Raw genomic sequence first — 12,755 nt, 5'->3', positions numbered from 1 at the left:
TCGAACATTGTACGAGTGCAGCCCTCCTGGGTGCTGTATCATATACTGAGACAAGTCTGTTTGCTGAGTGAGAGAGAGAGATAAATATAGAGAGAATGAATGAAAGAGAGAGAGAGAGAGAGAGAGAGAGAGAGATGGGTTATCATTATTTTACAGCTTGTAAATTGTCAAAGCCTGTGGAGTAGATAAAGAAGAAGATAAAAGAAAATGAAATTGAGGCCTGTACTCACCACATACTCGAAGACGAAGGTAAGAGACTCGCGTGTGTGAATGATGTCATGGAGCAGGACAATGTTAGCATGCTTCAGGCCTTTTAACAGAGAGGCTGAGAAAAGAACATATCATCATCATCATCATGGTCACTGGAAAGCAATAAAAACCCAATGATAAACAACACAAAACTTAAATACAGTAACAGGAAATACGGTACACAAAAAATTTCAATTAAACTAAAACTGTATCTAAGTCCCTTGGTTCTCTCACCTTCTCTGATAGCAGTGAATGGAACCCCTTCTTCTGTCTTCATGCGGATCACCTTTAGTGCCACCAAGTGGCCATTTATCCTAAAAGACATAGTCACAGATCACAGAGCTACTGCCAGAGAAACTAAAGCCATTAAGGTTCTATATAAGAATTTATCATTCGTTCATTTATTCATCTTCTATAACTAGTTCACCCTGATCAGGATGGGTCCAGAACCAAATCTGGCTGCAAGAAAGAAACATGTACAGGACACAAATCCATCTCAGGGCATCAAAAGCTTAGCCAGTCACACCTGAGGAAGATTTCACACAGCCAACATGTGTTTTTGGACTGTGGGAGGAAAGCAGAGCACCCATATAAAAAGCCAGTGTGATATGGGGAGAAAACACTAAACTCCTCACAGACAGTGACACAAGGAAGAACCCAGGACCCTGAGATTGAAGCGCCATTGTGTGTCTATACACATGTTCACTCCATAATTTCTGGTGTTTGATCAATGAAGGTATATTTTTGTACCAATGAGTAGCAAGAACTCACAGTAGCAAGAATAAAAATGTAAAAACTAATAACAAAAATAACATATTATCAGTGTCCTTTAATGCTCAGGAGCTATATGTGACTGCTTTTATCTGCTGTACCAAAATAGCCCTCTAGATACAATAAGCACACAGTGTCACTCACTGGGACGGCAAATGATTTATTGTCAGAAAGAGGGAAAATAAGATCGACGTCATTCATCCAGCAGAGGGCAACACTAGCACTGATTGTGCTGGCTGCGGTTGGTACACACTCCTAACCTCAGATTTTGGCCTTGTTTCAGTAACGTTTTGAACATGTCACCACCAAAGCCCGTCACACATGTAACATAAATGCTTTCTCACCGGGACAAGAGTAGTAGAGGTCTGTGAGGAGTGGAAATTTCAGTCAAAGCACACTTGCCTCACTTAGCTGTAGAGTATTTTTTTAAGTGTAGTTGTCAAGCTGTAGCCTTTAGCTTGCTAACTAGCAGAACTTTCAAGTTTTAATTTATTGATTGTTTTTATTGATTATTTTCCCATTTTCCTTTTTGTACAAATTGCAAAGAACTTCAAAACACCTTGTACAAGAACTTACTGTGAATTTTACAGTAATGTGTTATTATACATAGTATACTATAATGTAATTGCACATACTTAACTGTAATTCTCCATTCAATTAAAGTTGCAGTGGGAGTATGTATGTATGTATATGTCTACACTAACCTGCTTATTCCTTTGTACACGGTGGCGTATGTTCCCTCTCCTAGTTTCTCCAGGTTCAGGTAAGAAGTGGCTGTTCCAAACTGCAGCCCTGTTTTCTGTGAGTACAGTAAAATAGGCTATATGTTTGTATATATATTGTTTTTTTGAACAAAGCAAACATTCCAAGTTGCAAAAGCTCATTTCAGGGAGGTACCCCTGGACCCAGACCTCGACTCACCCACTGGAACTCCTGCTGGAAGCTCTTGCCCCCCAGTGGGTCGCTATTACTGCGTCCTCTCTGAACTCGCAACCTCCGAACTTGCAGTGTGTGGAACCAGTGAGGCTGCGGAGCCCCATCTACCCCATCTAACTCTCCCAGCTAGAGAGAGAAAGAGAAAGAGAGAGAGAGTGTTGGAAAGAAGGTGCTAATACTGATTGAAAAGCCCTGAGTTAGCTTCTATCTATCTCCTATTTCCCAGATAAGAATTGATGTGTGATGTGATATGACAGGATGCTAAAGGCTCATCCCAAACAGGGGCCCAAGACCTGATAAGTATGAGGGGGAGAAAGAGAGAGAGAGAGAGAGAGAGAGAGAGAGAGAGAGAGAGAGAGAGAGAGAGAGAGAGAGAGAGACAGATGGAATGTATAAAAAATAGAAATACAGGTGCAATGCAGGACCAAGGCAGGAATGCAGCCTGGACATGGTGCTAGTCCATAACATATACAGCCTGTCATTCACGAACTCACACCTGTGAACACCTTTACCCACCCAATCATATAAGGCTTTTTAGTATTGTTGGAGGAAATCAGAATACCCACATGAAACTCATCAAACTCCACACACACAGTGACCCGAGGCAGGTACTGAACCCACAACCCCAGGACCCTGGATTTGTGTGGAGGTACCATTTTTACAACAAAAATACCCTGTGCCAGCAACATGTCCTTAAATCAAGGAGTGAGGTTTCTAACCCAAAGTGAATGGAATGGACAACTGGGTCACCTATAAACTGATATGATATCATAATCTATAGGATGGATTGTTATATTGTTTCCATTCCCTGAAGCTGTATCTCAGTTTATAGGAATTATTGCTATTTCTGTGTCCTGTTATGTCATTTATTCATTCATTGCCTGTAATTGCTTATCCTATTCAGGGATGAGATACATCCGGACACACACACAAGTCCTCACAGACAATCTCCCAAGGTGGGTCCTGAATCCACAACTCCAGGAACCTAGAGTTGTGTGACAGTTGGAATCCTTATTGCCGCCCCTATTTTGACGTCATTGTCTTTAATAAAATGACAGTTTCCATGCCCTGTTATGACATAAACATTTCAATAAAAGATGGCAGTTTGCCCTATTTTTATGACATAATAATCTCAATAAAACACGAGTTTCCAAATCCTATTATGATGTCATAATGTCACTAAAAGATAACAGTTTCCATGCCCTATTATGACATTAAAATCTCATTTAAAGGGGACAGTTTCAGTGCAGTAATATGACAATAATCTCAATTAAAATACACTCATGTGGAAAAAAAACATAATCCAAGCCCAAACCAAATATTTTGAAAGGTAAAGCAATATGTAAGCATAAAGCAACATAAATCATGAGCAATATGTTAGTTACAAGCCATAGTGGAATTGCAGAAGACACATAGCCAGTGGCTAAAGAGTTTCTCATGTAGAGACAAAATCAATAGCACTTTTTCATTTCAGTCAGACCTAAAAAAAAGTATGGTCCTCAGAGTGTTAGACACTGTCTGTAACATTTTAATGATGCTATGTGACACATAGATTTTAACAACTGGCAAAAGCCTACATAAACATTTTAAATGCTCTCAACAATTATCAGTTGTCATAAAGCCTGTTTGAGTCCATTTCAAACTATAAAGTATAAGACAACTTTTGCTTGTTGTTTATGTTGTTATCCGGTCCATTGACGAATGACAACACCCCAACTTCTCAAACACACACACACACACACACACACATTCACATTCAAACACACACATACACACTACCTCAGCGACTGGCAGTGACGACACTCTCCAGCTTTTTGAAGGCCTTTCTTCAATTATTGTTTCCTCCAGTCCTTCCGTCCATCTGCCCCCAGCCTCATCTACACTTTCCTGACCATTCCTGACCTCTTTCTCCTGTCCACAACACCAACAGCATTTGCGCGCACACAGAGACCCCCAGAGCCGGAGCCTCCAGAGCAAGTCCTCCATTACACTCTCTCTCTCTCTCTCTCTCTCTCTCTCTCTCTCTGGCTTTCGAAATGGGTCGGCCCAATCGCTCATATGACCAGCGTAAGTGTGTGTGTGTGTGTGAGTATGTGTTTTGTGTAGAGGCCTGGTCTTATGACCGTCTCTCGTCTATAAGAGTACAACAAAAACAGCCATGTTCTCTTTGCTAATGGGAACAAGCATGTCCATTCAAGCAGACTGGAGGAAAGGAGGAGAGAGTGAGAGAGAGGCAGAGAGAAAGAGACAGAGTCAGAGAAGGACATGACAAGAGATGGTTCAGAGAATGTAAAGCATACACAAACTGGTCATAAAATAAGTGCAGTATATTTGGCAAATGTCCACTACATGGATTCATTTAATTTATTGTGCATTTGGACACAGTGGTTTAATTCTGCTTGCCTTGAACTGAAAACGGGTGCTCTGGAGCACATGCACATACGCCATAGGTCACAATGCTCAATGGTAGACATTGTTAAGAGAACTATAAATCCCCTAAATGTGGCTCCAGTGTGATTTATCACCATGCAATACTTTTTGGAAAAGCTGAATTGGTGTTTTCAGAACTGAACAAAAAAGCTGCATTAATAAATGGTTAAAATATACATTAATTCATTTATTCGTCACAGTTTGACCAGTGCCTCCTGGAGTCTCTGGGCACAAGGCAAGAACACACACTGGATGACATGCCTGTCCAATAGAGGGCAGCATACATTTACCCAGTTTTCTCCCCACCACACCCCTACCCCAGATTGTTTCCATGCTGTGTTATGACATCATTAATTGCCTATGACATCAGATCTGTTTGTTTGTGATCATCAAATGTTTTATGCCATTTCTTAATGTGAGCATAGCTTACGTTATATTTATTTATTTTATTATTATTATTATTTATTTTGTATTTTTTTACATATATATGTGTGACTCAAAAGTGTCTGTAGGTGTGAGTGTGTGAGTGAATGTGTGTGAGTGTGTCTGTGTTGCCCTGTGAAGGACTGGCGCCCCCTCCAGGGTGTATTCCTGCCTTGCGCCCAATAATTCCAGGTAGGCTCTGGACACACCGCGACCCTGAATTGGATAAGGGTTACAGATAATGAATGAATGAATTAATATATATGAGTGTGTGTTTTTCTGTGTGTGTTTATCAGTTTGGCTCCCATTGTCTGATTGTGTAAACAATCAAGTTGTGGAGACTACAATGTAATGTCCCCACAATACTTGGAAACAAACTGGTGAGTGTGTGTTTTTGTGTGTGTGTGTGTGTGAGAGAGAGAGAGAGAGAGAGAGAGAGAGAGAGAGAGAGAGAGAGAGAGCGAGTGTTTGTCCTTCCCTTTATTATTCACCTCCCTCTCCATCTCCCATGCAGGTGGCATTGCCATATTTTAAATCTCAGATCTGATGAAACACATAAAAGTTATGTATTCCCTCATGCTTTTTTTTTTTTCTTTTAGTCTTTAAAGACGACGTGTTTCTTACCTCCTGATAGCCCAGATGTCTCTGCTTCAAACCTGGGAATACAATAAAAAGACAGTTTGCTCAAACAATCCTAGGCACTTACAACAGAAGGCACGAACAGAGACATTTGTTTACAAATGCTGATCAACTCTACAAGAAAGATATGAGATTTACAGTATTTAGGTTTGGAGAAAAGAAAAGAGAAGAATAGAAACATAAAACACTAGGGAATCAAGGAAAGCACAGGACAAGAGGATAGATTAAATATTGAGGAAATAGAATTAGAGAGTAAAAGTTGAAAGAAAGTAACAGGAATGGTTACAAAAGATAAATAAAATAATTAGTCAATTCCATAAGACAGGACAGAATATGATGAAAAGAAAGGACAGGCCAAGACAAGAAGACAAGAACTGACAGGACAGAAGGAAAGAGAACAGTAAGAAAGCAAAAGACAGGATGGGATAAAGAAAAGGACAGAATAACCAGAGGTCAATCTTTCACACAAAAGGACAATAAAGAAAAAGAAAAGGAATGACAGGAAAGGACACAGAAGGTAAATGACTGAGAGAAGAGGACCAGATGGCACACCTGTGATGCTCAGAGAGAGCAAGTGTCACAGCACAGAGCATCCACAGAACATACAGGAAAAAAGACAGGAGGAAATGACTAGAGGTCAATGGAGGAGAGGAGCCAACAGGATGAGTGAATACAGCAGTGGAATGGAAGGGAAAAGAGTGGAGAGGAGAGAACAGGACATGGGAGGAGAAGACAAGATAATAGAGGCTTATGTGGGAGAGGAAAGGATAAGACAACAAATGTAATGATAGGGGAGGAGAAAACACTGCACAAGAGAAGGAGAAGACGGCAAATGAGTAGAAGAAGGGTAGGGACAAGTGAGAAGACAACAAAAGAGGATAATACAAGAGGAACATAAAGGAAAGAGCTGATATGATAGAAAAGGACAAGAGAGGAGAGGACAGTGAAGTGAAGTCAGGAGAGGTGAATAATGGAGAGGAGAGGACAAGATAGTAGAGGACAGGATAAGGTAGGACAATAGAGACAAGGACAAGACAACAGAAGAAAGGTGAGTGGGACAAGTGAGATGAGAACATGAGAGGATATGAAAGAAGCGGAGAAAACCAGAGGGAAACAAAGGGGTGAGGAGACAATGAGAGGAGAGGAAAGAAAATGAGAGAAGATAGCACAAGACATGAAAGGAGAGGACAGGTGAGAAGAAGACAGAAGAGGACAAGTGAAGGAGAGCAGAGAAGAGGACAAGAGAGGAGATGATAGGAGAGGAGACAAGATAAGACTAAATGAAGAGAGAACATTGTCAAATTAGTTTTTCTGCAAGAGTAGCAAGACCTCATTCGAGAGGCCAATAGCAGGAAGAGACCGAGGGATATGTACAGTGTGTGGACATCTCTCTCTTTATCAGTGCAGAAAGCCTTTAGATACTTGGGAGCTGCAGAGATACATGATGGGATGTGACAGGTGGGAGCATTAAGATGAACCACTTTTTGAAAAGTTTCTGAGAAATGTTAAAAACCACTTTAAGTTTTTAGACCCTAGGGATTGGCATGACCACTCCAGCTTTGCTCAACAGCTGTGAGGCCACCTTTAGAAGTGACAAAACCTCTAATGTCTTTTGCTTCCTGAACCTGCACAGTAACCTCAAAAATCTCACGACCAAAACTAAAGGAGACATTACAGAGTTCATGGAAAGACGTTCTATCTTTCTGGTGTAGAAGCTGACATATAAATGACCAAGTCAGATGACTAAAGCAACAAGTAATTAACTCAAAATAATCTGGTACCAGTGGGAACGCTGCAGATTTAATTATCTAAAGACTCTTCTTGGCATAGCACTGGCAGGACAGTGACCGTCACTGAATTAGTGCCACAGCCGATGTCGTCAGGAGGGGACATGCAGGACTGGCTGCCAGCAGTGGCCTGCTGCAACACCAACTCAAGGTCATTTCCAGGCAATATCTGAAAATGTAGCATATTTACTTATGTCTTAAAGAAGCCATTGTACCTTTAAATGCTTGTCGAAGCAGTGGTTAATAAGTAATATGCAATTATAACTACCTCTGGATAAAGATATAAGTAATAAACAATCACACACAATTGTTTACATTTATTTATAAACTTGGCAGTAAGTCCAAGTAATCAATGTTTTGTTGTAGCTAGCATAATGGGCTATGTTAGCCATTAGCTAGTTAGCTAGATCTCTATGTTAGCATGCGAAGAGAGTGAAGCCTTGCACACTGTGTTAACTGGGAACTTTCTGAACTGATGCCAAAGCAATGTCTCAGCTCAACACTGTTTGTAAACACTCCCAGTTCCATTACAGTAGTGATTAAATGCTCATGCTGGCTAGCACTGCATTGAATGGTACAGTGCTCATCAAAGTTATCAGGGTAGCTTAATTTACTGTGTTCCTTTGTTTTTATTCATTGTTTTGCAACTGCATCTTTCTGTTCAGGGTTGCTAGGGGTCCAGAACCTATCTGGAATCATTGGGAGCAAAGTAGAAACACACCAGGCACTTGCACAGTCACACCCCTAGATATATTGCACAGCCAGTCCACCTACAAATGTGTTTTTGGACTGTGGGAAGAAACTGGAGCACCTGGAAGGAAATCACACAGACAGAGGCAGACCACACCAAACTTCCCAGGGCCTTAGAGCTGTGTTCCATTGACATTACTTATAACGCCACTTTTCTACCTGTGTTTTTCATATTTTTAAAATATGAATCATTAATCTCTGTAAGTTGATGAGGAAATATTAACAAAGAGGCATTCAGCCAGGCTGTTCTTGCCTTGTTGATCCATGTTTGTTGGGGAATTTCAGTTTGAACTCTATGCTTGTTTTTCCCTTTTTATTTTTGTTGCTCAGTCTTCTTCCGCTGCAATGATAGTCATAAAAGAACGAGAAAGAGTAAGAGAGGCTCAAAGAGCCCATCACTCATGCTCCAGTGCACTCATGCCTTCTTTCCTGATTGTCCCTTCCTCCATTCCTCCATTGTTCTTCTCCTCTTCTCACCCATTTCCCTTTTTACTCCATTCCCAAGCATTCATTTCAGTTCTCCTCACTGGTTTCCTGCTAATCTTTACTTTCTCATCAAAATCTGCATATTTTCATTGCTTGTCTTTTTTCTGCACTGTGTATTGTAGGTTTTTAAAAACCCCTTGGCTTCCCACCCACCTCTCTTCACTCTCTCTCTCTCTCTCTCACTCTCATTTTTGTTGCTCCCTTGCTTCCCTTTATAGCTGCAGGGTTTGCAGGCTGATCAGCATTCTCTGTGTGTGTATGTATGTGGGTGTATGTGTGGGCTGGTGAGAGAAAGTAAGTGGACAGCTCTGTGTGTAACCAGCCGTCTGTCACCGCAGGCCAAGACAGAAGGAGTGGTGTCTTGGCACTGAGCCAATGTCTCCTGCTGATTGTATACTTCTTCAATATGATGTACTTCTGCTCTACTACCTTGATAAAACTGTGCTGGTTTAGACCTAGAGCTCATAAATATAAAAAGAAAAAAAGAAAAAGCTTCTGATCAGTGCAAATTAAAATTATATATATATATATATATATATATATATATATATATATATATATATATATATATATATATATGTAGCACTAGAGTGTCAAAAGGAAAATAATATAAAGTTTAATAGCAGAAAAAACATGTACGTCATAGAATAATATAAAGCTTAGTTAGGCTTGCACTGTTTTGTAGCAGGTCATGTGACATTCTGTGTTTCTTTGCAACAACTATCCTGCAGTTTTACACTGACTTTTCATTACATAGAGCTCATGCAGTTTTCTTTATCCATCCATCTTCTGTAATCTCTTCATCCTGATAAGGGTTAGAGTGGGACCGGTGCTTACACTGAATCAATGGGCACAAAGGAAACACACCCTGAACAGATCAATTAACATTTGATCCTGTTTTAAAACAATACATTTTGCAAAAACTGTATCTTGAATAAAGCACATGCTAACTGTCCTTAGCTAGAAAACTAAGTCTTTTTTTTAAACTGGATACCCACCCATACATCTAAGCTTGTGACCCATACATCCCCACTGGCTGGGACACTCACACAGCCAACAATATATATTTTATAATTAGTCTTCAAAACACAATAATGATTTTAGCAATTAATATATGAATTCGGTTTATTTTTGTATTAACTTGTCACATAGCATATAACGCTTCGTCAGCTCTCTGTGGATAAAAGTATTTATCCTTGTACTCCTTCCCCTTTGTGGCTTGTTTTCTGAACATACTAGCAGGATACGGATAAGTGGGAGTGCTGCACACACCAAGCTGAGCTGGAGATAAGACTCCGCAGGGAGCTAGAGCCTGAGCAGAATTTATATCAACACAAAATATGAGCAGATGAAATCACTGGCAACTTTATTACAAACTCCTTCCTTGAGCTCCATTTTGCTGATATATGGTTAGAGGCTGTAGCCTATCTGTTGATGTTAGCTGAATGTATTTGGTTGATTCACTCACAACGTTGCAGTGACTCTGATATGTAAAAACAGCAAAAAACACCTTAGTGACACATAGTAGATCCCCGTTTGTGGCCAGAAGTACAAGAGTGCATCACTGGTCCTGTTTGCCCTATCATCAATCTCTCAGCCCAATGCTAGCCAAAATGGGTATCTCTTAGCTGACGTAGTACGTTTGGCACTTAGTGATGTAGCATTGTGTGGCTGGGGGAGACCTAGCTAGCAGGTAGAATTCGAAATTAATAAATAGGGGAAATATTTTTAGCAAACGTAGAATAATGATAAATTGCACAGGGGTTTTGGATTGTGTGGGCTGTACTCTGTAACTCTACATTGTCATACTGTACTGTCATACTACAATTACAACCTATGACCTACTGAAAGAAAACAGGAAATCACTCTGCCCATCAAAAACATGAAGGTGTAAATTAGAGAACCAACAAGGAGTGCAGATAAGCTTCAAAGCTACAGGTGTGGAGAGCTGTGTAAAGTTTGATTTGAAAGATATTGGAGCTAAATGCTAACAGGAAGGTTTAACAGCAATGAAACTGAGCAAGTAAACATTGGATGTCGGTATGGAATCTTCAGCCAGCTACTGTGCCACTGAAATCCTTTTTGGTGTTCACGCCATTTTTATGAACACTGTTAGAAGCAACTAGTCATCAATTATAAGCTGGCACCAAGTATGACTGGCAACTGGTGGTGAAACCACCTGATCACTGCCACTCATACATACATACATAAACAACTCTATCCATACTAAGTCTGGCAATTTAGGGTCAAGTGCCAAGGTTAAATACAGTGTTGGTGTATCCGCTGGAAACCATTCAAATCATTTGTAATCCATTCAAATCCAATCTGACTCAGTTTGTTTAACCAGTTGATCTTAGGTTTTGAACAACTGATATGGCATATGAAATGCACAACTGATGATTGGTCTTTCTGACCACAGGACCCCTATTTTGCTGATTCCTGTTGATATTTTTTGCAGCTGCTAAAAACACCTCTTAGTGCTTTCTGCAACATGCTCCTATGTCATTACCATGTAGGTAATCAACAGCTACATCAACAGCTGGTAGGGATACAGTCAAACCTAGTGCTAATGATTTGTCATTTAAAATGTATGTATTTAGGCATGATATTATGTATTTAGACGTTATGACCCACTGTATCACCACTGTAAAGGATTTTAAGATGCTTAGTTTTTTGACACTGAATATTCCACATCTAAACATTCCATGACTTTATCTCAGCTACTGACTTATGCATAGGCACGGATTACTGTGTTGACAGTGGAGAGAACAGTGCTGTATTAGTGTATTAGATTAGTTGGTGGTGTTTACTCACCCAAACGCTGGAAGGCTTCGGTGGCAGCATGCCGGAGGTTCTGCATGTTAATGGTTTAGCTGGACCTCGATGGGGAGAGTGGTGTATCCTCACTATAAGATGCACATTTCCAAAGTGGATCTGGACTTGGTCAGTGAGTTGTCATTGTGAAAATTCACCTCATTTGCTGCATCCACAGTGACAAGTTGTGCTTCCTCTCTTTTTCCTCAAGCAGGTCTCTGTCTCTCCTTCTGCCTCCTGCAGCTGCCACTGCTGTGCATGTGTGTGTGCGTGTGTGTGGCCACCAGCCAATCAGAACAATCGGATGAGAGCCACCATGCAATTGGCTGGACCAAGTGTGAGGCTGTGGGCTGTTTGTTTTGAAATGCTGGAGCGCCTCACTTTGGGAGCCAAGTGTGTGTGTGCTTGTGTGTATTTTCATGTCTGTGTGTGTGGTGTGTGAGTGAGAGAAAGCAAGAGAGGGAGAGAATGAAAGAGAGAGTATTTTGTTGTTATTGTTTTTTGTTGTAATGCTTTAGCAAAATTGTTCTAATTACAGTCATGCATAATTACAGAGAGAGAGAGAGAGAGAGAGAGAGAGGGTGTTATTAAAGGACACGTTATCTCTAAAATTGCCCTCACCATAACAAACACCTGATAAGATTAAAAGAGGAACTCAACCATTTTTTCAATTATATCAATGTATGCATAAATTTGAATAAATCTGAATTGATAAATAACAATTACAAGTGAATATGTGACACAATTTAGGCACAGCAATGATATTAAAAAAAAAAACATTGTTCAGCATAATCCATTGTCCTACATTTGCCCTTCATTCCTGCTTGAGGTGTTTATCTTTCCATATCCAAGTGTTTTTCCTGAACCACAGCAACAGAATTATGTAACAACAGAGTCCTTCGTGTGTTGAAGGGGTAACAACTGATCCAGCTGGGGCTTCATGATTTGAAGAATTGTTTGAGAATTTACCAATATTTGTCTCTCTTGTAAAAGAAAAGTTAATATAATTAATGAGTGTAAATGGAACATCTTCCCGAGACCTCCACAACTGTCACCACAGCCTCTGTCTGCACCCTCCCCAGTAGATATTTTGCTTCTTCCTTTACTTTAAAGGCTAAGCACCAGCTCTATGAAAGTGTCAAACAAATAAATACAGTGGAATTTGAGTTCGTAATTTGTGTTTTTTATAGTCAGAAAACATGTTATTTGTTACTAATTGAAGGAATAAGGTTTAAAAGACCGTCCCCCCCCCAACGGTGTTCGGAAACTCTAATAGGCGTCTTGCCTGTGACGTAGATGGTGGACAACAACTCTAGAAGCTGCACTTAATTTAATGCAAAATGACGAAAAGGTGTGTTGTTTTTGGCTGCAATCATTCAATGTACAGTGGGACATCTGTGAACAAATGGCCCAAAGATCCCAAAATATCCAGTAGTGCTCATTTCACTGGCGCTTTTCCAACAATATGGA

The 12,755-nt window shown here is 40.2% G+C and overlaps 1 protein-coding gene across 2 annotated transcripts in view; it reads right to left on the bottom strand.

Moving 5' to 3' along the window:
• cdk15 (cyclin-dependent kinase 15) overlaps nucleotides 1-11,523 on the bottom strand; it is a 20,332-nt gene extending 8,809 nt beyond the window's left edge. Inside the window, exons 1-7 of one of the 2 annotated variants that reach the window (XM_066662702.1) lie at nucleotides 11,286-11,523; nucleotides 5,434-5,465; nucleotides 1,942-2,082; nucleotides 1,725-1,819; nucleotides 484-563; nucleotides 231-325; nucleotides 1-63 (exon numbers count right to left, since the gene is read on the bottom strand). In XM_066662702.1, the coding sequence (XP_066518799.1) occupies nucleotides 1-63; nucleotides 231-325; nucleotides 484-563; nucleotides 1,725-1,819; nucleotides 1,942-2,082; nucleotides 5,434-5,465; nucleotides 11,286-11,331 (552 nt within the window). In that variant the 5' untranslated portion in view covers nucleotides 11,332-11,523. Of the gene's footprint in view, nucleotides 64-230; nucleotides 326-483; nucleotides 564-1,724; nucleotides 1,820-1,941; nucleotides 2,083-3,735; nucleotides 3,943-5,433; nucleotides 5,466-11,285 lie in introns of those variants that run through there. The other variant, XM_066662701.1, reaches the window with a different exon arrangement.
• Between the last annotated feature and the right edge of the window lie 1,232 nt (nucleotides 11,524-12,755).

The sequence above is a fragment of the Hoplias malabaricus genome, chromosome 3 (genome assembly GCF_029633855.1).
Source record: "Hoplias malabaricus isolate fHopMal1 chromosome 3, fHopMal1.hap1, whole genome shotgun sequence".
NCBI classification, from domain to species: domain Eukaryota; kingdom Metazoa; phylum Chordata; class Actinopteri; order Characiformes; family Erythrinidae; genus Hoplias; species Hoplias malabaricus.
This window is presented reverse-complemented; position numbering and strand designations above follow the sequence as displayed.